The sequence below is a fragment of the Triturus cristatus genome, chromosome 9 (assembly GCF_964204655.1).
Source record: "Triturus cristatus chromosome 9, aTriCri1.1, whole genome shotgun sequence".
Lineage (NCBI taxonomy): Eukaryota > Metazoa > Chordata > Amphibia > Caudata > Salamandridae > Triturus > Triturus cristatus.
This window is the reverse complement of record NC_140592.1, coordinates 710,963,173-710,990,530: the sequence shown is the minus strand read 5'-3', so window position 1 is coordinate 710,990,530 and position 27,358 is coordinate 710,963,173. Positions and strand designations below refer to the sequence as shown.

The 27,358-nt window shown below is 45.2% G+C and overlaps 1 protein-coding gene across 2 annotated transcripts in view; it reads left to right on the top strand.

Annotated features, from left to right (window-relative positions):
- TSGA10IP (testis specific 10 interacting protein) overlaps positions 1-23,548 on the top strand; it is a 224,456-nt gene extending 200,908 nt beyond the window's left edge. For both annotated transcript variants that reach the window (XM_085625872.1, XM_085625873.1), the window contains exons 7-8: positions 19,145-19,289; positions 22,120-23,548. In XM_085625872.1, the coding sequence (XP_085481998.1) occupies positions 19,145-19,261 (117 nt within the window). In that variant the 3' untranslated portion in view covers positions 19,262-19,289; positions 22,120-23,548. The remainder of the gene's footprint in view (positions 1-19,144; positions 19,290-22,119) is intronic.
- The last annotated feature ends 3,810 nt before the right edge of the window (positions 23,549-27,358 follow it).

Below are 27,358 nucleotides of genomic sequence, written 5' to 3'. Positions count from 1 at the left end.
CTGATGAGTAGTACTTGGCAGGGCAGCCAGGGACGGCAAGAGAATAAAATAGACTCTGTGGTGATAGAATCGGGCCTCTTAAAACCCGACCAAAGAAAGATGGCTAAACATTTGGCTAAAGTAGAAACAGTTGTGGAAGATCTCTCTCTGAGACTCTCATGAAGTGACGGAAGGACATGAGGGAAAAGGTGCATGATCTGGAAAGCAGGATGGATGACCAGGAGGGTCACGCCTGGCACAGCAACATCAGAGTGGTGGAGCTGCCCAAGAAAGTTGAAGAAGACTCAATGGTTTCCTTCTTAGAGGACTGATTACAAGAGATGGTCACACTTGAGGGCATATCTAGGTTATACACCCTGGAGAGGGCACACTGCAATCTTGCCCGACCTCCTAGGCATGGAGCGCCCCAGAGCCCAGTAGTGGCCAAATTCTTACACTTTAGAGATAGAGATTATATTCTGAGGCAGGCTTGCAAGACAGACTTCTATAAAGTGTTGGAGGGAAATCTGTTAAATAAAAAACAAGACACAATTGACAAAGTAATATGGGGTTACTCAATTATAACAGCTGAGGAGATCAGTCAGCTTTAGAGATACTGAAACCTGATATCCGAAGTTCAGCTCAAACTCAGCAGTATTTAAGTCTCAAACCGCAAAAGAAAAGGTTACAAGTTCATCATTTGCGCAAGCAATGTTCACACAGGGCATACAGCATAGCATTAGCAAATGTAGCAATTTCTCGGAAACAAAAGTGCATTAATGTGGGTCTTGCATCCCATAATCAGCAGAAACCCCCTATGTGGGTTTCGGTTCTCGGAATTCAAACGCTATCAAAGACATATTTATCTGACTGCACAGCGCATGGTTATATCTTACTAAATGCTGATTGTACCAAGCTATCTGACCTTTTGCATGTAGTTTCTCTTGCCAAGCTATCTAACCTTTAGGTGTGAAAGTGTGGTTTTGGCAGAAGTGTGAACTGTGTGTCACTATGTTCTAGGACAGAATGAGATACTTGGTAGTTTTTCCTATGTACGTGTTTAGTAAAAGGTATAAGAGGCTGCAGAGCTTTAGCGGAAGCAAGCTCTTATGTGATTGGGGCATCTCTGCTCATTCCCCTAGCAGATGGAGATTGTGGTAACCTATTTGTGACTTATTTGGTATGAGGCTCATATGAACTAACCACTTAAATGTTGTGTCAAGTTTCCTAAAACTGAAGGGAAATGTGACCTATTTTCATGCAGCAGCTCAGCTAAATTAACCACAAGATGTTTCCTGAAGCTACAGTGTTATGTGACTTTTCTATTTCTGCTGAACCCAATGTTCTTCACCACGTTACTGTTTCCATGCATGGGCCTGTCACTGATTCCATGTGTTTTAAACTATCTCTAGTCTGAAAGATTTGCATGGGGAGCTTGGGTCTTAGATCTGTGTGGATCTTTACATGATACATCCCATTGTTCCAACTATCATTCCCCCATAGTTGATTCTTCAACTACCTCTCCTATCCTCCCATCTTCTAGGGGAATTACCTCATACTCACTACCCGGTCCCCTGACACCCCTAGCCCTTTTCCTAACCATAAATGCTCCTCCAAATTTAGCTGTAATTCTCTTTCATCACGCTTTTACTATCTGAAAAATTGTCAAGGGCAACAACACCACCAGAGGCAACAAGGTCTTGAACAACCACAACATTCAGGAAAGTACCCACTCAAAACAACCCTCAAACTACTCATCAGGGGCACCCCCATAGTTGACCATTATCATTTGTAGGTCATGCAATGTCTGAATGGCCTCAGTCAATGTTTTATTCTCCTCATCGTTGACCGGCACATAGGTGCAGCAGGCGGATACAATCTTCTCACACACACACCCCTCAATAATTCCAGTACATATGTGTGCTGCATTACCATCAGTCTAATGGCGTGTAGTTCTCTTTAATAGCGTTGAATTCATCTTCTATTGCATTGATTGTCTTCATCAATTTCCACTGCTTAATCTGCAGCCAGCAGAGAGTTACTTTTGCCTGAACAAATGGTAGAATACTGCAGAAGAAGAGCTGGGCATTGTTGAATCGTCTGTGTTCCTGTGGAATGTCTTCTCAAGCTGCAGTGCCAAAGTCTTTCGCAGCTCTTTTCTTCCAGTGGTGATGCAACCAGATCATTGGACGGCCCTTGGGATGGTCATGTAACTCTGAGATGTCAAATCCTGGTATCACCAGGGAGGAGGTGTGCAGAACCACAAGTGAGCTGAGGGCATTCTAGTTTTGGGGTAGTTGCCTATAGAGCCGGGGTGACACATTACCAGTAGTAGTCCACCAGGCTGGAAGTGCCCCCCTCCATATCAGTGTTGTATATGGTGGTGTTACACTTTATGTTGCAACACACCTTTACTGTCCCATTTACTCTAAATCAAAGAGAAAAATGTGTTAATTTCACTGCTATTCTAGGGTGTGTGCTAGTTCCTATCCATGTATATCTCTGTATGTTTGCATCCCATATATCGTTCTACTATCTTATCAAACACTTGAGGGCTGTTTGTCTCGGTGCCATTCCATAATTATATTGTTTTACAAGTGAACATGGCACCAGTATGCCATTTATCTTGAGCAAATACCGATCCCGTGATGTTGAGGACAGGCCTGCCTGTGCAATCAGGGGGTAGGGGCTTAGCCTTATAGTTATTACATTGAGGTGGCGGTTGAGTTGCCAAAAAGATACCCAAGGTCTAATATAGATTTTTTCCACTTTGACCACTCTCTCTTATGGCCTGCTTTCTTCATTCTTGATATCTGATCTCTTATCTCTAGTCCATCTGTCAGGATCTGTAGTACTACAGGGGTGTTATCAAATCTAGTTGTGTTAAGTCGTGCAGTAACAGGGCTAACGTGTGTTGTTTGCAGCTGTGCTTTTATTCGAAATAAAAAGAGGTGCAAGAGACAGTGTGCAATGTTTGAGTATACCTCTTTAGGGTAAAGCAATTTGTCTACTGCAGAGGCGTGGGGATGAGGGAACATACATAACATGTGCCTATGCTATGCATGTACTAGTACCACATATTCTCAAACAAAGCAGTGTGGAGAGGGTGATAGTCAGTATCATTACCAACAGTTCGGCACATGCGTATAATAGTTGATGTGGGATAAAAGAAATAGAAATGCACAGGGGCTTTAAGTGTCAGTATTAGTAAACCAAGGAGGAAAAACAGGAATAAAATGCATAACTTGAAATAAGTATTGTCTTTTGTAAAATAGCTATAGAATGGCTTGATGGGGAACCCAAAAGAAATACAGTGACTCATGGTCTGTCCCCTGTGGTGACTAAGAAATACAATCAGGTGATCACATGGTTAAAGGTGGCTCCACAGGATGTAGACTGGGTTAAAATAGACATAAGCACCCGGGAACATAAAGAGAGACCGTGCATGCCTACTATGAGTGGTTGTGCAGTCTTTTAAACAGTACAGCGGAAGTGATACTGTAGGAGAGTGGCATCGACTGCATAGTTGCCCCCAACTTTTTGCTGATGTTTTGACTGTTTTCTGACTCTAGCCAGGCTGTGGCCCTGCTATCCAGGACCCCAGCCTATCTGCTTCCTCTCTAAACTGATGTGAGTACCCTAGGTACATAGAAATTGGATACTGAGGACACCCTATCAGCCCCTTGTAGATGGTACCCTAGGTACCCAGGGCATGGGTCCCTCAGAGGCCTACCAGGGGCTGCATTACTTATTGTGCCACCCCTGGGACAGCCATACAAACTGACACCCCCAGACCACTACTGTAGTCTGGGTAAGGTGGTGCTTGCACCCCTTACAGGGATATAGGTATCCTGTATCCCACTTAATACAACACATATATCCTCATAGGTCACCCCTAAGGCAGGCCTTGCTAATCCTACAAGGCAGGGTGCTGAGATATGTGTGAGGGAGAACCCCTACCTGAGTAGAGCCCCTCTGCAACCTTCGTAAAACTATTGCTGGGTTGTTTGTAGTGCAGCCATACCATATACTCTTAACCGCATTATAAGTAATCGCGATAGCGTGATAACTTGAGAGTGGCTGCACAGAACCATGTCATGTTTGGTGTCAAACATCGTGGAATCATACCCCCAATCCAGCCATGGGAGTGAGGGCATGATTCCCCCCTGCTAGAGGGGTGATATGGTAAAAGCGGCAGATTTTAGACACCAATTTAAAAGTGCACACGTAGTACAAAATGGATGCTACTCGCCACCCACACGACTCTGGCAGCCTGTTGCTGGGCAGAACTCCAGCCACGGCAGCTGGACAATAGGGATCTTGTTGCAGGGAGGTGTTCCCATCTCCCCAGACAGACTATGTGGATTGGAACTGGGTGGGTGCACCATAGGATGTCTTTCAGACTTGCACGTAGGCTTCTCCAGTGCCTACTTCTGCATACACCGCCCCAAACCGGTTCAGGGGCATCCTGTCCCCTGCCCAGGTGGGAAAACACACAAAGTGGAGATGGTGTAGCCACCCTTTCCTGCCTGAACTCTCATTGGTGGGCTCTGATTCAGACACTCCCCTAATCTCTGGATAAAGGTGGGTGCAGGGTCCACAGAGCCTCAGATTAATCTTGGACTTCAAAGACTTGAACCTTCGACTTGCTGCCGCACAGCTGAATGAAGAAATCTCCCTTGGGGTAAAGGAGTTACCCTCCTGCTTGGCAGGCACCTGAAACACTGCAAGTGACCCAGTTGGAACTCCGCTGCTCCTATGGACATCGAAGACTTCTGCCTACCCTGAGGTGGGTTTCCAAGCATCCCAGAGGCCAGTGAGTGTGCACAGCAAAGCTCAGCACCGTGGACCCCGTGGGTGCCGAGATCCCCAATACCCCAGGACACCGGCCACCTCTTGCACAGCACACGACCCCGACCAGTGGGGGAGTTGTGCTTTGGCCCATTATTGAGCCAACCTCTCAGCATTACTTGTGCCAAAGGACGACGCTCCAGCCTGCTCCGGCGACCCGTGGGCTCATCTTTACGCACTCCAAATTGCCGCCTCCTGCGGTCCCTTTTCTCTCGACTGGTGGGCCCTAGCAGAGGTCAATCTTTACTTTAATGGGCTCCCCTGGTTGCTCCAGGCCTGCTCTACAGTCTCCTCGCTGGAGACCTCGCTCAGCACTGTAGCTGTTTTGTGATCCTTGCGTGGGTTGCGGTTGCCAAGGCTTAGTGGGTCCAATCTGGACACTAACACCGCAGCGGCCTTCATCCTTCTTGGGACAGTCGCTCTCCAGAAGCTGGCCTTCCTTGAAGCCTCCTGGACCTCGTGGCTGCTGATCCAAGCTACCCATCTTCAACCTGAAAACACCCGACATTGAAGAGCTCTTTCTCCTGAGCTCCCTGGTCACTGGCTAGTGACCCAGACTCTGTCCCCTCTGCTTTCAGGTCCTTACCTTCAAGATCTACATCTTCAATCTACACGACATCGACGACGCTTCACGCCAGCAGCAGTTCTTCACCTTTTTCCATTGAAAACGAGATCGCGACCCGACATCGAAAACGACCTATGCACCCGGCTTCCCTGAGGCAGGTAACAGTGGTACCTCGGTACTGTCGTGGGTGTGGGCCCTCCAAGAGCTTAACTCTAAGCTGCTGAACTTGAACTCCTGCTAGAAGTGTTTAGATTCTTGTAATTTCCAACCGCGACATTCTCCATAGGATTTAATAGAGATCCCAACAGTAGTTTATACCACTGCACGCGTCTCCCGTGGGTCCCCTTCCTCACTACCTTGGGTGGTGTCGTAAGGGGCCAGCGACCCTAAGTGCCCTATGCACTGTCTGTAGAATTGTCTTGGTTATACCACTTTTTTAATATATGGTTTGGTCCCCCCCTGGGGCCCTATGATTCCAGTGCTATTTATTGTAACTATCAATGCTTGTTTGAATTGTATCTTTACCTCCAGTCAAAGAGACTAGTGGGATTATTCTTAGAATAAATACATATATTTTTATATATATACCTGTGTGAACTACTCTTTCATTTGGTCATTCAAGAGGTTATCCATCGTAAAACAATAAGCTTAACACTCCTTCAAGACTTAGCCTGAAGGCTGCTCTCCACAGCTACCACTAGGATAGCTGTCTTTAAAGGTTGTCTTTTAACCTATCACCATAAGAGTCGAATTGGACTAGTGCAAGGTGTCCCCTATAACTAGTGGACAGCATATGCCAGGCCAACTTCTCACAGATACTCTTGAACCAAAAGACATGGGACAGTTTGTGTCCAAGTTTGTGACTGGGTTGCACTTAATCACTTTAATGATTAAGCAGCATTTGATATGTTGGCAAAATAAGTCCATTGAGGAGATTCTGCGTTCTGCCAAATATTGCAGTGGCAAAATCGAGACGAGGCATGAGAAGAGGAAGGAAAAATCGATGTTGGTACAAATGAATGCTGCAAAGAGGGGAGGTCAGGGTCAGAAATATAGCAGAGACATGGCCTCTGATGTCAGAAACGTACCCGCAAGTAGTATAGGTGCCCTAGGGGAAGGAGTGAGGGCCAAGGAAGAGGCAGTGGTGGTCCAATAGACCCCAAGACAGGAATAGACATTGCAACCCATAAGAAAACCAGCCCATGGCACTATTGCAATAGGGTGGGGCATTGGAAGTGCTAATGTGTTTTGAATCCTAAAAACCAGGATCAGGGTGGGGGATCTTACCAACCCCAGGGTAAGTTTGTACCATCACAACACATGACTTGGCCAAGATCTCAGAATGTCTCATGGGAATGCCTCGGTTCAGCGGCACCCTATGTTCGAGGCCTTCGATGGGTCAGAGACAAATCAGACCTTATGACGGTGCCTGACGGGGAAAGAATACTATACACTTGGCGCAGTCTTAGAGGTAGACCAGAGTGGACCCTATGTCGATGCAGATGTGGTTGGCCACAACGTCACCTTTCTAGTATGATACTGGTGCCATCCGCTGTACTGCGAGAACAGCAGAGGCTCCCAACATACCCCTCTCTGGAAAAACTATCCACGTTATAGGCGTAGCTAATAAGAGAATGTTGAAACCTTTGACCGAGGAAGTCCATGTGAGGATAGGCACCTTCGAGGATAATCATCAGTTTGTAGTGTGTGACTCGGGTCCTATAAGTTTGTTGGGACAAGACTTGCTGTGAAAGCTCAATTGTACTATATTGTGTACCCCAGAGGGCACTGACATCCAAATCAAAGATAAGGCTGTAGTATTCAAATTGGCAAATCAGAAAGAAGGAGTTTTGTTGTTCCTTTTGTTAACCATAGAAGATCTGCCATTAGATATCAAGGAGATAGCATCAGAGGAAGTTTAGAGTTTCTCAGGAAAGGACATTGGACTCATTAAATAAATCAAGTCTGTTCGCATACAGATTAAGCCTGATGCGGAGTATCCCAGAATGCCACCATACAACCTGACTCCAGAGACAATTGCATAGATCACGCCTGTGATGGAGTCCATTATTGAACAGGGTATTGTGTAGGAGATTCTGGAGGGGCCATGCAACTTTTCCATTTTGGGTTTACAGGAGCCCAACGCCAAGTACTGTACTGTACAGAAGCCAAACGGCAGTACCGTACTGTACAGGTTCTCCATAAAATCAGCAGTATTGTAGTCCCTTGTTGTCCCATGATACCAAATCCATCTGTGATACTGTTTCAAATTCAATGTGAAGTCGAATGGTTCATCGTCATTGACCTCTGTCATGCGTTCTTCTCAGTCCCATTGTATGAATCTAGCAAATGTTTGTTCGCTTTTAAGCTGGGAGACCACGTCTTAACATGGCGTCGTGTCCCACAAGGGTATACAAAAATGCCTACTATCTTTAATCAAATCTTGAAGAAAATTCTCGAATCCCTAGTCATGCCTTGCGACTCAGTCCTGATACAGTTTATCAACTACTTATTGGTTGTATCGAATACTCATGACGAGTGCCACATTGATACAATTGCTGTGTTGAACCATCAGGCTGAGAATGGACATTAGCGCCCCCAAACAAGCTGCAATGCTGCCTGAAGGAAGTTCTATATTTAGGGCACAAGATTACAAATGTTGGAAGAAAGGTGTCACAAGAGAGGATATCGGCGATCATGCAGATGAATTTGCAGCATACACAGAAAGAGGTTAGAATGTTTCTGGGAATGGTGGGCTACTATCATCAGTGCATACCAGCTTCTCTCTAATGGCCTAGACTTTATAAAGGCTAAGTCATAAGGATGTGTCCGTTCCGATACCTTGGGACAATGACTGCTTGAGTGCGTTCCTGGAGCTGAGAAAAAGCCTTTGCCACACTCCAGCGTTGGGAATGCCAGATAATAACAAGCATTTTTGCTCTTTTGCTATAAAAGAGAGGGCTGTGCTCTCACAGTGTTAACCCAGACTCATGGAGGTGCACATAGACCAGTTGTCTACTTTTCTGCTACTTTGGATACAGTAGCATTTGCGTTGACTGGATGTGTCAAATTCGTTGCTGCAACAGGTGTCAGATGGGAGAGATGTGAAAGCATTGTGATGGATCATCCACTCACGATATACATTCCTCACTCAGTAGAGTTGTTGCTTACTAGAACACACACGCAGCATCTCACAAATAGTAGGCTTACTCATTACAAACAAGTTATACTGGCTGCTGAAAATGTCAACCTAAAGCTCTGTTCTACGCTGAAGCCTGCTACCTTGTTGCCTTTGCCAGAAGGTGATTGGCATGAGCCAGACGGAGAACATGACTGTCTTGATGTCACAGAGTTATGCACCAAGCCCCAAACATTCAATGGCGAGACATGTATATGGGCCAACACATGTAGGGAAGGATGATGAGAGTGTTCCTTTCAGACCTGGTTCAATCCCAAGTTTCGAGTGATTGCTCTGTGCCACAGGTGCGTGACGTGCCAACAGATAAATTTTGGGAAAGGGAGAGCAGTTGCCCTGAGTCATATTGGAAAGTCAGTGGGACCTTTAAATAGAACGCAGTTAGATTTTGTAGAAATGTCTATCTTTAATGGGCTGAGATACATCCAAGTGGTGGTGTGCATTTTCTCTTTGTGGGTGAAGGCTTACCCAATTAGGAGATGTGATAGTCTGACAGTAGCAATGTTATTATTGAGGAACTCATTCCAAGATTTGGATTTCAAACTACTTTGGAATCAGACCAATGATCTCCTTTTAATAATGAGACAATGAAACTGTTATGTGAAGCTTTACACGTGGAGCAGAGGTTACATTGTAGTTATCGGCCAGAGGCTTCTGGTATTGAGGAGCAAATTAATGGCACCTTGAAATCTAGGGTAGCCAAGGTGTGTGCTTCAACCTCCCTAAAACAGCCTGATTCTTTGCCGCTTGTACAGATAAGCCTCCATAGAATTCCTGATAGAAAGACTGGCCTTTGGCCACATGAGATCCTTATAGGGCGTGTTATGAGGCTACCTGCTGTGCCTGCCAACATTTTTGTAAATACCTCAGACAATCTGGTGCTCGACTATTGCAAAGGATTAGCTGATGTGGTTCGTTATGTGTCTCACCAGGTTGCACCGCCTCACCAGGAACAATGTCACAACCTTGCCCTGGGGACTGGGTGCAGGTCAAAAGGCACGTGAGGAAGAACCTTGCTGGTGTGGTCTGTTTCAGGTGATTTTGGTGATGACAATAGCTGCGAAGTGTAGTGGCTTCCCGAACTGGGTGCATGCCTCTCATTCCCACAAGGTTCTGTATCCCCTCGATAAAACAGCTCCTCTTCCAGAAGAAACAACAAAAGTAGTCAAGAGACCAGGGGAGAGGGTCAGGCAAGCTGTGTGGGAACACACAGGATCCGAAAGTTCACTAGAAAGAACAGAGATGGCGAGTGGCTCCAGAACAGCTGGTACCGAGGCAGTGTGCGAGTTAGGTCCTACCTCTGAAGAGGAAAGTAGTGCAGTGAGTCAGCAGGAGGTGGAAGAAGGCTGGCCACTGGTGCTGCCAAAGAGAAGTCTGTAATTGTCCCCTGATGCTGATCTGGGAAAAAGAGGTCTGAATCTGAACAAAGTGAAAGCAAAGTAGAGGATTCTGGTACGGGAAGATCCTAGAGACTGAGGGAGCCTTGTTGGAGGTACGCTTCTCCTGAGTGGACGTACCTAGCTACCAATGCCGATGAGAACAAACTATGGAACATCAGTGCTGACCATTAACGTTTTGCTGAGTATTCTGGAGACTGATTCGCACATTCTTCTCTCATTTGTCGTTCCTTTTCTGCCAAGATTGAGTGGCTAGCAAAACCTAATATTGAATGACCCTGTTTTTCCTCATTTGAATCCAGAACAGTCCCCAGATGAGATTGTTGAATTAAGAGCTGATTTGCTGCAGTTCCTCACACATGAGTTAGGGTCTGAATTTATAAGAGAAGTTGAATTAACTTTGTGAATTTTGAATATGAGCCTGAAAAAAATACCTAGGCCCAAGTGGAAGAACAACAACGTTTGGGAACTAGTCCTTTAAAAGAACACAGAGTAGGGTTAGGGAAGTCTCACGAAGAACTGTATATACATGTGTATGAACTGAAGTTTATACAAGAGATTGTTTTGCCTTTGCACAGGTGGAGAACCACAGAGAGGATTCTGTAGCTGCTATTTCTCCACTGAACTTGGTCTGAGCCTAAAGTAGAGAGACGAATCATTCCAGTCGTAGATGTAGATGCATAATGTGTACATCATAATGCTTACAGTGGTTGGATTAATACTGCTGGTTGTAGTCTTGTGCCTTAGGTCTGCAGGTAGCACAAGGGAGTCACGTGTGTTTAAAACTACACCTTCATCCAAGCCTAGAGAAGAGGTAGTAATGCTGGAAGTGCAAAACATACACACTGACATCTCTAGGGTAGATTATTCTCTAAATGCTTACGCTAGGTTACTTTATCAGAATGTGGACACAATGGAGGCTAGGGACTGTTATGTCTGCATGCAGTTACCCGCTTCAGCAGCTGAGGGCATCACTTACCACCACCTGCCTTTGACATATGGTATTAGCTGTAGTGTGTTTCTTAGTATATTCTATAACAAGGAACATTTTGAGTATTATTGTTTTAATTATGATTTAGTTCTCTCAGAAGTGCCATTGTTTAAGCACCTGAATAAGCATACCAACTCTAGGACAATTTGCTGGTAGGTATTTCTTTTTACCGCCAGACAATAGAGACTACTTATGCACATTGACATAAACTAACTTGCACACTCACTGGGATTGAAAACAAATGTATTGATCAAGTAGAAAATAGGTTTAGAGCAGGAGTGGCTACTACTGAAATTGGATTTTGCACCAAGGAGTAGACACAAGAGAAAAAAGATCACAAAACTGCAGGAGAGACTAGATTGGCAACAGAAAGGGAGATTATGTATTTACCATAAACTGACTGACCGTAGTTCTATATTTGTAGGGAAGGGTAAATGGGATCCAACCTTTGAAGTCCTGGGATCATGAACATTTTATGTAGATGGGAGAGATCCGGTGATTCGTGGAATTTATTATATATTTGGGAACAATGCTTATTTCAAGTTACCATGTATATGGTAAGGGATTTGTTATCTGGGAGTGGTATTTCCAAAAATGTATCATGTTAACAATTTTCACCATCCAGTTTGGGGAGAAAAATCACAACATAAGCGTGGCTTGGGTGCCTGGAGAAATTGTAGGAGACATTTTTGGAGCAATCATACCTAGTGCTGGAGTGATACTGAATGACATTAAGATTAGAAAACTTTCTACTGCAGTTGATACATTTTTGACTAACACAGCTGGAGCATTGTTACTAGTCAATGCAGAAATGGTTGCTATTAGATCAATGATTTTGCAGAACAGCCTTGCATTAGATGTTCTGCTCACCAAAGAGGACAGCATCTGCTGGATGCTAAAGGTCCAATAGTGTTGCACTAATATCCCTGATAAGAGTAGAGATCTGCAAACATTCATAAAGAATGTTGCTGACCTTCATCAGGGGATAAATGGTTTGGCCACTGAAGGAGTTTTGGATTCTGTTGGAAAGGGATTGAGGGCTGTTGGAAGGTGGTTTGCAAATCTGGGGAGTGGCATAGTTGGTCTATTTCGAAACCGTTGTTCATAGTTGGGATATATGTGTTTACCCTGTACATTCTGGTGAAAGGGTCCCAAGAATATAGAAAGAGGAAAAGTGAGAGTCTGAAACATGGTGAATTGGGTTTGGAGAATGCAAGAGATGAATATTATCTTGACTTGAAGAGATTGGAAAATTTGAAAAGGAAACGACATGCAACCACAGTGGTTTAGATCAGTCCATCTAAAAGCACATCTGTTAAGATGTAGAGATTGTTGATGGCTTGATAAGCCATCAAAGGGAGGATTAGATAAGTGTAATTTTATGCTTTATGTTTGCATCTGTCTTTCCTTTAATTGTTTTTGTAGGAGTGCATTATAAACATGAGTAGTCCGCACTCACGTGTATTCTGTGTGGCTAATTTAGGACTAAAAGTGTTAAAGTTCAAGATGTCAAAGTAATTTTCTAAGAAACCGAATTATCCATGTGTGTTAGAAATGTAACTGACAACTTTGACTCTCATATTAACACCTAAGTATAGCGTGTCCTTTATGATGTGTTTGTGAAATTATATAACATTACAATTGTAATAATAACTTAGTAGAAGTGGTTATTCATGATGCTGAAAATTATGTTATAAGGTGATTTATGAGTCACTAAGAAGCTGTATTGTAACCCGTGTGATGTTAAGTTAGCCTAACAGTAGGCATGATTATTGTTTAACATGCTTCCCGACTAGCGTTTAATTTTGCTTTTGCTTGTACTGTGAAAAGTTGCATGTATTTGTGTTTCCACTGCAAGTGGACAAGACATCGTTAGTTAATAGAACGGCCTATTGTTTAGTTGATAGCTAGGTCTTGGAAGAAATGCGATAACGAAGAAGGGATGAATTCTTGTGGGAGACGGAGATGGCACTAAGGACATGTGGCAAGTTTACCGCTTGAAGCAGGAGATGACAGATAACCTGAAAGATTTGCATGGGGTCTCGGGTCTTAGATCTGTGTTTGTTTACATGATGCATCTCATTCTTCCCGCTATCAGTAGTAAATAATGTGAAGGTGTCTACATTTCCAGACTATACTTTGCTGGTTCAACATCAACGTGCATTTTTCATGGCCTTAAAAAACACTTTGAGATCTTGGTTTGACCTATGCATATCTGGCGCATTTGGGGGATTCAGGTGGAGGGGAAGGCTCACCTTTTCGATGATCCTATTGAGACTTGGTCTTGGACTGAAATGTTTGATGCTGGTGGCCAGGGCAAAATGATGTATGCTGCTGTCGAGCACATGAATGCTAAATTACAATGCTCTAGATGTCAAACTGACCTTCACCCCACGAGGGATCACGTGGAGGCAGAGAAGATGCAGGCAAAGGTAGTGACAGTTCAGAACTCACAGCAATTGCAAACGGAGGAATACAAGAATGATAAAAGTTCTATGTCGGAGCTGAAAAGCACTGGACAATGTGTTTTGCCTAAGGTGCCTCCAAACACAGAGGTCAAACTTATATGAGGAGGTGCTGTGGGCCTCTCCATTCTGACATTCATGCATAAATATTTGTTACAATGTCAATTCATATTCCTTTTGATGTAATCCGAGGTGTGGATGCAGGCAGTCGGGGGCATTCTTATTCTAATGTTATTGCTTTTCTGCCTCTTTGACACTCTTCTTTCACTCCTACCGCCCTCAGCACCATCTTGGGCTATGTTGGTCTCTGCTGGTGGTGCAGTAAAGGTAAAAGAAGTTTCAAAGGTTTGGACAGGGAACTTTTTTGTCACAGTCCACTGTTGGTACTGTTGGGGAAGTGTGTAGTTGCTGTTTTTGTTTGATTCTTATTTTTGCAGTTGAGGAACGACAAAGGTTGGTTAGAGATTTTGTTTAAAATGATTAGCTTACAGGAGACAAGATGGTTTATTCGAGATTGTGTAATGCTGCACAGTCATGGCCATGTCAATGGAACTGGGGGGACAGATTAAAATATTGACGTGGAATGTTTGTGGTCTAAACTCCACTAGGAAACATTATGATGTACAAGCATGTATCAAGTGGAAGGGAGCCCATATTGCATTCATATAGGAAACACAGATGGCGGGACAAATATTTTCACAACATATTCAGCGTTTGCTCATGGAACCCTGATTTTGATCAGACCGGGTGTTCCCTTTCAGATGGTGAATGAGGTAATAGATCCGGAAGGTAGATATGTGGTAGTAATGGACAGGTTGTACAGCAGGGATAATGCCCTGACTAATATTTCACTCCAATTGTTAATCAACTCTACTTTCTAGAGGAATTGGTTTCTCATATACTACCAATTTTACATTTTCTCTGGATTGCAGGAAGGGACTTTAATTGTATTGTCGATCCAATACTAGATCAATTACCCCCCTTTCGATGTCTGTGATATACAATGTTGCTAGGGCCTTTACTAACTGGATGTCACATTGGGATTTAGTAGAAAGCTGGAGAATGTATAATCCTGAGGGCAGAGAGTGCTCTTATCCCTCCAGTCTCCACAATCTTTTGGTCAGACTAGATAAATTCCTATGCTGATGCCAATTACAAGTTAAGCAGGTCTAACACAATGAATACCTAGCCAAAAGATATGCAGATCATAACCCATTTCTTATAACTATGCAATGTATTGTTCCCCAACCAATCAATTCCTTCCTGGACACCACATTTAGGGCCACTGTAGAATAGGCTATTGTTAAGTACTTTGAGGAAAACACAGGAACTGCATTGTCTGCTATGATGGGGTGAGAAGCGTTCAAGACAGTAGTGCTGGGTCATTTTAAAGCTAGCAGGTTTGTAGTGAGAGCACAACTTCTCAGACGTACTGAAGACCAGGTATTAAATACTGCTGTGAGAGAGCTGAAAGGGGTGCAGCCCATTCCTCACTGTTGGGGGGGATGAAATGCTATTGGTGTGTTGCTCGACTGATTAAGGGTCTATGATTACAGGGTTTACATTGAAAAGGCCCATGATCAGAGAGATTATACGGGAAGCTACTGGAGTGGTTGGCATATTATGACATAAGACATACCCCAACTCAGATGGTCAAGAAGTTTATTCGCAAACAGAAATAAACAAGGTACACTTATACTTGACTCGACCAGTAACCAGCAACTAGGATATAGTAAAAAATGCAAGAGCTGCCTCGCCTCTCAAGCATAACCATCAATCAGCAGAAGCTTTGGGAGAAGCAATAATATTTCAAGAGGTGAAAGGGGTGGTCAGGGACATCACTAGGGGGAAGGTATGGACTCTCTGTATAATTGTATTCTGCTTACGTAGACGTACTAGCCCCAGACTGGTAATGCATCTAAGGAGGCAGTGGTACTACCTCATTCGATGAGAGAGGCTGTTATAGTCTCGCGCTCGAAGAAAGGCAAAGAGGCTAAATATGTTATTTCGTACCGACCTTTATCAATGCCGAATGATAATTACAAGATTCTGAGTACTAGTGAATAGATTATTCTCTAGGGCAGGTTCTTTGATTCCGGCTGATTAGACAGAATGTATACCTAAGCATTGCACCATGACTAATATTAGACAGTTACTCCAGGTATTAGAAGATAGCCCCCTGGGAGCAAGCCCAGAGGTCCTGGTGTCACCTATTGATATTGATAGTGCTACCCAAAAGCGTCAAGGTATGCTCATTTTAAAATGATATTGTACTCTTATTGCACCATGTATAAATGAATACCAAAATAATGAATTGCATGTTTTAGACACAAAGATAGAATGCTGCAGATGCTCTGAGGAGAATGCAGATCTTGACTACATAGTCTGGGCTTGCCTCTGTCTTTCAGTATAATGGAAAACAATACTGAGAACCATAAGTAAGGCCACTGACCGCAAATTACCCAATACTCCCCTGTTTGCCTGCTGGGTAATTTCCCTAAAACTAGGGCTCATCTGGTATTCTCTAAATTTGCAGAACTGAGATTTAATACAAGGTGGGAGAAAGTTTATGATGAACTAGAAGAAGCCTGAGGGTCCTGACTTACTGAAGTGGTGCACGGAGTTGGGAACATGTGGCTCTTTGGTGGGAGGAGCGCAGGGCACTCTGGAAACCTCCCAAAGCACAAGCCTGGGATGAGATCCTGAAATCCGGTCTGAGTATGTCGGAGGACAGAAGAGGGAAAATAATCCTTCCTTTGGCAGATGGTGATGAATTTTCCTAAAAAATGGCAGATAGATGTGAGACTGGGACCATAACCATGCCGAGATTATAAGATGACCACTTCCCCCCTCAGCAGACACATATCTGCAGTCCAACATGATTGCATGTGGACTGATTTATAAGTGCCTGTGTTGACATGTTGCAACACCATGGACCGCAGGATTAAAAGGAAGTAATTATCCTATTATTATGTCTCTGTATACGCTAATCTACGTTATTTCTCTGTTATCTTATTTGATGAAGCTTAGCCCCACGGATGTCAAAGAAGTTCATGGCACTTTTGGTTTATTGCCTGTTAACTAAGATAATAATAAAAATTGTGTAGAAAATCAAGAGCCCAGGCTGGTACATGGTAATATGTATTTTGGAAATCCATCCCAGTTATAAAATCTAAAGGTTGTTATCAGCTGAAGAATTTTCTGTAGCATTTCCATCTTGAATTTTGTATCTTGGACCATACATGAATTTAATTAATCTATTTAGCCTCTTGAAGTCCCAGACTAAGCAAAATCCTTCTTATAGTTACTACACTATAGCAAAAAACATTTTCCAGCTTCCCTTCTCCAATTTTGCTGGAGAAAAAGATTTGTTTTTCACAAGATCATAAACAGAATCTTGAAAGGTTCTTCCAGTCCTGAGTCTAGCGGTTGCTAAATAATTTGGCGCTCTCTGCAAACTACTGGTGGAGCCCAAGCTTCTATGTTCAATTCATCCATGCCTTAGAAAGGTGATAGGTTCTGCTTAACTGGACATGTCTTTAGCTCCATCCCTGCAGTCAGAACTACTGTTGTGTTGTCTGAGGCCACACTCTCACATGTGGATTTGCCTAACCTTAATGAAGAAGGAGATGATCCTTGACTTACTTCTTAAGGAATGCCAAGAACTTAGGCATTATTGTGGACTCCTCTCTTTCCCTGGGCTCACAAATAAATAGAACTGTCTCTACCTGTTTTGGGATGATACGGACTCTCAGGAAGATCTTCCGTTTTCTCTCCCTTCCATCGCGGAAACAGGCAGTGGTGGCCCTTGTGGCGTCTAGGTTAGACTAATGTAATGCCCTTTACTTAGGGATAAACAAGGGACTTCTTAATTGACTTCAATTGGTGCAGAATGCCGTCGCTTGGCTGGTGATGGGTCTTCCTAAATTCCACTCAGTTTCAGCTACCATCAGAAGCCTGCACTGGCTCCCGTTGGGGAGGAGAATTGTGTTCAAAGCCTTATGTTTGGTTCACAAGGCCGTCCACAATAAGGGGTCAGAAGGCATCAACAAAATGTTTCAAAGATATCTTCACGGCAAGGACTTGAGATCTGCAAGCAAGAACCGGGTAATAGTTCCCAGGGTTAGGAAAGCCAGGTTGGGGGGGAGGGCTCTCTCGTTGATAGGGGCTAATCTGTGTAATTCCCTTCCTTCCCCAATTTCCACTCTGGAAACCCATTCATCCTTTCGAAAGTCATTGAAGACCTGGCTTTTCACCTGTCCTAACCTTTTCCCTGACTTAACCTTTAAGCTCTGAACTCTATAGACATCTCTTACTCTGATCTCTTTCCGCAGTGCCTTGACACCCCTGGGCTAAGTTTGCGCTCTACAGAACTTATATTCATTCATTCAATGTGTTTATCTGGCTGGATGTGCTGAGCCTTCACTAAGCATTGATTCGGTTTGGGCAATCTCATTCAATAGGATCTGAATCGTTTCTTCTTTTTTTAAAGAGGAATATAGAGAACTAGAATTTCCTGATGTTGCCCTTTTTCCAGTTGAGCACCATTAAGTTCCTTGTGAACCCCATCCTATAGAAAAATAGTTTTGCTTGCCAAATGCGACTAAGTTAGGCAGCATTGACTCCACTGGCAGCAAAGAAAAACCATGAGGAGGGCTCCGAGGGTATAGTTCAATAAGCAGGTATTTAGGCACCTGAAGAAAAAATAAGTCAACCTGTTGTGGCAGCAAGGGTTTGTATTGTGTTACAGTGATTCCTTATACCTAATGATGGGGGCAAAGAAGTACGACAAGGAGGTGAACCAATGTTTATAGTAGTATGTGTAGAATGATATGTAGAAGGGAAGGAAAAAGATGGCCCGGCAATTTACAATAGGTGATGTCACTTAGACCAGCGACCCTCTGGTGTTACAATTTATATACACTCTTATTATTTGAACAGTGTGACCCTCATAAAGACCTGAATCACTGACAGTCAAAAAAAATGTGCAGTTTTGTCTCTTCTTGTTTTCAATTTTCATTGTAGTCACAAAGTTTTAATCCTAATTCGAGGTTCACAGTACAGTATGTACTTAGCTGTTTCGCAGAGGCAACTTTATCAAAGCTTCCCTTTGAACAATCCTGAAACAGATCCTGAAATCAGCTTATAATGCTTGAACAATAATCATATTTCATTATTCAGAGATAGTTCCCATCTTCCTAGTGGAGACCCGAAACATTTTAAAATGAATATAGTTAATCAAATAAATATATATTTCTTTTATTGATTCCACAAAAAATATAGAAGCCTATGATATGGTCTTCTTTTATTGATTCAATAACTTGATGGCATGCTTCTATTAATATTGTTACTGAAGCGTGGGAGACAGGATACTGTGATTCGCATACATAAGGAGGTTCTGTAACCTTCGTGGACCAACAAGGGTGTGTATTGTATTACTCCTGTACAGTGGGCAGAGGGAGATGGGGACCCGGGTCACCGATACGATATTCCAGACCACTTCAGGAAGTAACAGGAGATTATGGAAGGAACTCTTGATTAAATGTAATTTGTATCCAGAAGTCCTATTTTGGAAGATTGTTTCAAACCCAATAAAGTTTGTTTTAAAAAAAAAAGGAGGTTCTGTATGTGTCATTCATCAATAATGTCAGCTCATGGTGCTTCTAAGAAAATATTGATCACGCCCCTCTTGTTTTCTAGTGTAACAGCCAATTGTCCCTAGTGCACAGATTCTCCAGAATGTTTTGTGACCTTGATCGTAATGAAAAGATGCTGAATTATCTGGAAGAGGAAAGAAAGTGTCGATCATCGAGGTAGAACCTGCAGTGAGAGAAGTCCCCAGATGGTGAGTACCGGTATTAGGTGAAAAATGCCAAAACAACAATAGATATTTGAGGACTTCTGGGCTTGATCATTAAGAAGCAAAATTACAGCAGACCTTTGTCAGATGCTCTGGCATGTGAGTGACTAGTAATTTACATATAAACTGACATTAATCACAACTTCCGCAAACTGCTTTTTATGGATGCCTAATGTGGCTGTTCAGTAATGGCAACAAGCTGTGATGCCTTAGGTGGGATCATCATGGCAACTTGAATTTCAACTAAAGCCTTCCTTAAGGGGGTGCTCAAAAAGCATCTACTCAAAATAAAAGCTATGGTCTAGTAAAAAAGAAACTGGAAGATATCTTAAACATACTCTATAGTGATCTGAAAACAGGACTGCTTCCAAGTTGGGTAGCTCATTCAAACTTAAAGCTGCGAACACTATAAAGAAATTACCAATGCAAGAAGAATAGACTGCACACAGAGGAATCCCAAATCTCCTCATGATGAATCTCAAATCTGCTGAAACTGAGATTCCAGAAATTGACCAGTATGCAGTTGTTAACACTGAGCAGCAGGATCTTGGAGTACAGCCTTAATTGTATATATGCATGTTTGCATGTGTGTGTATGTACGTATGCATGTATGTATGTATGTATGTATATGATATATCTGTAGCTCTAACTGAACCGTAAGGCAGCGGAAAGCTGCACATAGTCAAAAGCAAGCTTAAAGTCGGTAAGTATTAAGAGAGGGAGATGAATTGTGGGTAACTAATGCATTTTGATGTAGTGTTCTTTAAAGAGGTGAATCTCCAACTCTTTCCTAAATTGGAGCAGTGTTGAGGTGGTCCTGATGTATACAGGGATGGTGTTCCAGATCCTGGGTGCATAGATGGAACTGGCCTTTTGTCTTGTTTTTTTTTTTGTTTTTTTATACCTATCTTATTAATCTGCAGTCTTATGGTGTCCTGGCTGTTGATGTGCCGAGAACCACCGCAGATGGTGAGCTTGTCAGAAAGATAAGCAGAGGTGCTGGTCATGTTGACTTTGTAAATAATGCAGCCAGTTTTGAAGTGGGTGTGTGGCTGGTAAGGGGAGCCAATAGAGTTCCATCTGGGTGGGTGTTCTTTGGCGTGTAAGATGCCCCTTGCTGTGTTATGGTAGCATGCCAGCTCAGGACGGGCAGGTGAAGATACTCACAGCTTGTAATTGACTGGAACCTGTTAGTTGGTCCTCTAGATTAGGTGTAATTGCACCATAAAATGTAGGGCTTGAATTAGGCTTAGATGTCAGTGGATGTACATTGAGTTAATTTCTAGCCTCTGATGGCTGTGCCTGGGTGACCTCGCCATTTCGTCTACATGGAGCATCCTATATCTGAATGCAAACACATCCCAGGTGATGTTAGACAGGGGACTGTGTGAGGGCAGCCATTTGCAGTCACCAAATAGGACCAACCAATTATGTGCGTGGGTATGGCTACCATGACGTGTCATACCTTGTGTTGGGTGGGTGATGGCCCCAGAACACGTAAAAGTCTATTAAGAAGTCTAAGGTAAGGTCCTAGCACAGGAGTCACGGCAGCCCATTTCTTTAACACAGTCCTAGTTATGGGAGAGGGAACTAACAGAAAACCTGCAGGCTAAGCATTGTCAAGTCACTGATGCAGCTCTCACTCAGCTAGGCCTGAGATATTCCCGCTACTGATGCAGCTAGGACAGGAATTGAATTGCCAGAACAGGCTAACATGAGACAAAGTTAGGAACCCAGTGGTTAGGCCTCAGTCAAGCTATCTGTATCTAGCTGAAAAGGCCCAAGTACCTCATCACACTCTTGGAAATGAACCCACATTAGTTCTAGATTCCACCAAACATGGCTCCTCGACATGTGCCCTTTAGAGTTGAATGCATACCCAAAATGCACAACCCCCTCAAAACAATTAAGGAAAGATGGGACATAGTTGGGGCCACTTTCTCCAATCTGAATAGTTGGATTCCTGCATTTAACCCGAATTATATGTCATTTTCCAAAGGGAATAATCTCCAGGGACAAAAATCCTGGGGTTACAAAATTGGAATTCCTAAAACAACGGAGTAAAACACTTTGTGGTAGTGTCTTTGTAGGTGGCAGAGTTAGCGTCAGTGGTGAGATCTGCTGCGTGCAGAGCCGGACTTGCCATAACAGGCCGTACCAGGCGCCGTGTATATCCCCGGAAGGCTGGAAGGGTGGGGCCAGTTTTGCAGTGGCGGACCGGCTTTGTAACTGGGGGCCAGTTTTGCAGCAGTGCTGCAATATCGGCCCCCAGAAACTAGAGTGCTTCACACGTGAAACAACACCCTCCGCCCCCTTACCCCCCCCCCCCCCCCCCCCACCAACCCCACAGGGCTTGGTCCCACAAAACTGCCAGGGCTTTGTTGGGTTCCCAGTCCGGCTCTGGGTGTGTGGATAGGGAAAAAGTAGGGATAACAGAGATAGGATTAGGGAAATTGTTGGCATTAGGGCTAAATGTATAAATAGTGTCACCGTTTTTATTTTGGTAAGGTTTAGGGTTAGATTAAGAATTATGGTGGGTAATAGATTTTAGAATGGAGGAAAGGTTAGTTTTAGGGTAAGTAATAAGACTAGGGCTAGGGTGGCCTTTAGAGAAAATATAAGTGAAAGCTTGAATGTCATATTTAGGGTTAAAAGAAAAAAGGAGCAGATTTGGGTCTCACACTGAAAACTAAAAAAATAAAAATGAAATATAACTCACAATGCCACAAAACGTTTTTTTTCTCATAAAAGTCAGCACCATGCTGAACCTTAAAAAGTATTCCTGACAATATGTATTTTGCCTTTTGTCTTGCAGAGACGATGATTTGAGAAACGTAAGATATTGAGCATACAGGTTATCGCCATCACCCTCAAGTATAACAACTGAAGGAGAAGACAAGCTGACTAAGCCATCCTGGAGAATATCAGAAATAAACATGCATTGACAAAGGCAATAGGGCGCATGTGGATAGATATGTGTTGTAATGAAGATGGGGAGGATCCTCACGCTTGGGTTACCTTGGGAAGTGAAGGTTAAAGGTGACAGTCTTCAGTAATGTGCTTACTCCTACTGACAAAGGTTTCCAAAGCTTATGGGGGATATTCTCAACAACGTGTGATAACCATCGCAAAATTAGCTTAACGCAACTCTTCACATCGCAGTCTATCGCGGGAAACAACACTGTGTTAACGCGGTATTTTCAACACGGCAGCACCATGTGATAGTCCCTTGATAACACGTCAAATAACTGCGTTAAAATCAACGCACCGCCGCAAACTGCGAAACACCAACGCCAGAAAAGGTGCGATGAGGCCAATCGCGATACACAAATCAGCGATAACCATTGACAGGCCTGCAATTCCCACACATCATGTGGGAAAATGCACCATAAAAGCAGAGTACAAAAATGGTGAGATGACAATGTACGAGCACAACCCCACATCCGTGACGTAGAACAAATGACTATTGTCCCGCATCACATAGGCGTCTCCTCACATTCACAATGTACATTGACATGCAGTCTGCATGTAAACTGTGCCAATGCAGACACATGCATGGAACACACTGTGAAACCGCATCTTCCCTTCTTGTTGCAGAGGGACAAGCAACCCCTCCTACACACAGACGTGTCATGCCCATGATCAATTAATCATGACGGCGTGGACGAATGTAGTGGCAGTGACTCCCGCTTACGTACATGTTGCCCATGTTGTCGGACTTGAGTCTCAGGGGGCATTCCTGCATCATGATGGCACATAACTGACCCAAAAGAGAGCCCTGTTGTTAACGGTAGGTCACAAATGGCATCCAAAATGGAATGATCTTGGACACGTGAAACGCTGAAGAGTGGGATACCCTACTAACTTTGACACACAGAACTGGCAGGTCGAATACGTGACACCCCAAACAGCCTCTCTGCACAGAGGTGACACACCCACCATCCATGAACACATCATAAAATCGTTAGCAATAAATGTCGCACTCACACTTGTCTGAGTGATGTGCCTCAACAGATGAGTGAAATGCACTTAGGGAGTGTCATTTTGGAATGCATTTATTTGCATATGCCGTGCCTGTGGTTATTCTGTACTGTCCCATGATTGCCAAGTACTGTCACAATGTGACCTGCTCATCTGAAGAAATTTGCAATGATGGTGTCCCTGCGGGCTATTCCTGCTGCGGCTGCAGTGGGGTGTGGTCCACCTGCCTTATCTTCATCATCATCGTCCGGTGCCTCTGGAACTGGTTTCCATGGTGCCTTGCTGCGTACACATATGTTGTGCAACACACAACATGCAACGATCAGCTTGCACACAATGTCTGGGCTGTACAGGAGCCTTCCACCTGTGACGTCCAGGCACCTGAAACGTGACTTCAACACGTCAAATGTGCGTTCCACGATGCCCCTGTTGCATTTGTGAGCCGCATTGTACTGCCTCTGGGCCTGGATGTTCGGGGCTCGGAGGGGTGTCATAATCCAAGCGCAGAGTGCATATCCTTGGTCATCTGTGACAGTGCAGAGAGACATAAGTCAATAGTAGGTTCTGGATGATGTGTTGGCAGGCTCACTAGTTCATTGGTGTGTGATATGTGTGACTTTGTGATTCCTGTATGACATGTACTGATTGTTGCAAATGAGCGGCATCAATGTGTATTACGGAGCCTCACTGCTGCTCCTCCCTCCCCTTGAGTCTATTCACTAGTGTGCGCAGCACGGTTGCATCACTTGCACCCCTACGGCACACCATTGTCATGCCTGTCTGCGCATGTCCACAAGCCTGACAACGACACAGTGATGTTGTGCGCTGAAGGTGGGTGGCCACGTGTGTGTAGGCCTATGGTAAGGACACGGCGGACACAGACGTATAGTTCATACCTGGCTGAACTCGCCCTGCGGTTGAGGGTAGAACTTTGGCTTATGCTGCGGAAATAGCGACACACACAACAGTTGGCATGTATGATACCGGACGCCGGGCGGGCTTGCGCACCCTCATGTACCCCTCAGCCGAGGCCGCACTCCGTGGGCATGCTATATATCAACATTGCACATTACGTGACGGGTGGCGCAGACACTACACCAGAGACACACGCATCAGTTACCTCTTTGTCAAGGCCTAAACTCAACCACGTCCAGAGCCACGTGTCACATGACCACACCCCTACGCCGTACTGGCGTACACCGGTCCACTCACTTACGCTCACAGGGGGTTCCAACACAGCCACATGTCCCAGGTCTACCCCACTGCCTGAGGTGACAAGGTTGCGCACGCTGTACACAGCACAATGTGATGTGGTATGGCCCGGGGCCCTCATGCATACATAATGACCACACGGACACACTGAGATAATTTGTGGCACTGGCTACGGGCGTGTGTGCCCAGCACCTTTTATTGCCAGGGTCATACATCCAGTGATGCCTGTGCTGGATGGGTGTTGGGTAGTGTAAGCAACCCCTCAGGGGTTGGTTGGTGCTGGCAACAACTACAACAGTGATCAGACAATCAGAAGTTCAAAGTACAAGCAGCAAGTGTCCATGACTTGAGCTGCACAGAGTTAGTGGCCCCGGATGCACTGCAGCCGGCACAGGCACGCCCGCAAGGTGCGGTGACATGCGGTGCACTGAGATAGGGCCACAAGAGCTGAGCGGTTCCTCGATGATGTCCAAGGAGAATGTCGCGGAGTGTTACGGGGGACAGTGGAAGGTGTCCATCCAGGGCATTATGCAGAGGGCAGAAGCAAGCAGAAACATGCATTATGGAGGAGTTGAATGCTACAGTCTGCTTTTTCCCACCATGTCAGCATCAGCTACATGATGAAGACAACCCCTAGGTGATAGACTGAGACGCCAACAAAGTTCAACGGGAGAGTGCCCATGACAGAGTCAGTGGCACCAGAGCTGGAAAGGGATGCAGTCTGCGATGAGGCCTGTACAATGATATGAACTCTGCACTGAATCAAGACTCAGTTCAAATTGTGTGTCCATCTCGACCACAGTGTGTTCCGGAGGCAGCGGTCATCGTGGGGCAACTGCTGTGCAGCCAGCTCCTCCGGGATCTCTAACACACGGTGTTGAAATGGCATGTGGAGAAGATTCCTGGTTGATGGAGGTGGAGGCACCAGAGCTGAGCGGGTGTGCACCCTGCAACGATGCCGTGTCCTGCCTGGGATGGACTGGATTGGATTTGTCTGAGACCTGCTGTACCGGTGTGTAGGCCTAAGGCAGAAGTCTGCAAAGGCCCACAGACACGTGTGGTCGGAATGCTATGCAGAGTTGGTGGCACCACATCGAAGGGAGTATAGGGATTTAAACAATGCCATGGATATGTACTCTGCCGTCATGTAATCAAGACTCAGTTCCAAACGTGTGACCTACTTGTCGGCTGTGTATGCCGGTGGAGTGTGTCAACAGGAAAGGAGTACTGCGGGCCTTGCTCGTGGAGGCCGCGATGGTCTGAGAAGGCTGCCATGGTCACGGGTCTCTGGCTTGGAGCTAGCACAGGCATGTGGTGGGCACTCTTGGGGACACACTGGTGTCGGCAGGTGAGCAGTGAGGCCTGGATGAGCAGCGGCGGACGAGACTGGTTTGGGGAGCAGTGGCCTGGGCTGCGGCAGGCGCACAGGATCGCCGCACATGGCATCGGCCTCGTGGCGGAGTGAGAAGCGCCACCCTGGCAGACACGTTGGCCATTCCGGAAGAGAACCATGCCCAGGGCTACATGTTTTGTGTTCACATTCCTACGCTAGCCTGACATAAGTCGGGTAAGCCCACTCCACACACGCTTACAGGGGGGACGTAACAAGCTACATTTCCGTGATCTTCCCCACTGGCTGTGGTGACATGGTTGAGTCCACTGTCCACAACACTACCAACACCAGCATTATATGTCAACATGGATATGTCAGTGGTCTGCATACTGCAGTCTGTCCAGCACATCCACGCCACACTTGGCAATGTGTGCATTCTCCTTCATGGCTCACTTGCCTCCTTCGCACATGCCTGGTTGCCACCTACCTCCACATTCCACTGGTGTGTGGCTGAGGGGCCATGACGTTGGTGGCTCATGGACATGGCTAGCCCAAGTTGCCACAGTAAGTTGTGCTGTCGTGTCTGGTGGGTGGGCATGTTGTTTGGCATGTTGTATGTGGTTTTGTAACGTGTGCATTGCCAGAGTTGTGAGTTGCATGAATGTGGAGTTGAGGTGTGTGGTGTGTTCATTTGGTACTTACCAACGAGCACTGCATTTCCGCAGGTGCCATCCTGGAAGCACCGGTTGATGATGGACTGTCGGAAGATGTATGAATCATACACACTGCCTGGGTAGTTGGCGACGACATTGGTGAAGAGTCCCCGGTGGTCCACTATTGCCTGCACATTGATGGAATGCGTGTGCTATCTGTTGCGGTAATTGTGTGCAGTGTCGGCAGGAGGCACAAGTAGGACATGTGTGCAGTCAATTGCCCCCCACACATGCGGGAATCCAGCTATGGCGTAGAAGCCTTGCTTGATCTCCAGCTGTTCCTGCGCAGTGTGGGGGAAGTATAGGTACTGGGGTACCAAGCTGATGATGGCATCCAGGACAGGTTTGAGGAAGTTGGATAGGGCTGGCTGTGAGACTCCTCCGACTCTGGGGGTTGTTGGTTGGAATGTCCCAGAGGCCAACAGGTGCAGCACAGCCAGCAGCTTTGTCTGCGGAGGGATGTTGGTTGTCCGCTGTGTTGGTACCGTCAGCCTGTGGGCAATGATGTTCAGGATGCGGAGGATGGTTGTCTTTTTGAGCCTGTAGAGGGCAGTGACATATTCTGGTGTTAAGTCTGTGAGGCTGATGCGTTTCCTGAATGTCCGCTGTCTTTGTCTGCGCTGCCTCTGTGGTGGTCCGGGGGGGGGGGGGGGATGGGGATCTTGGGGGGGGGGTGGTGGCGGTGGGTGTTGTGGCCCTGTTGGGGCTCTGAGCTGCATGATGAGTAGCTCCATGGCATCTGTGGTTCTTCAGATGTGGCTCTGCGCTGGGCTCCCTTTATGCTGCAGGTGTCATCCAGCTTTGCGCCAGGTCAG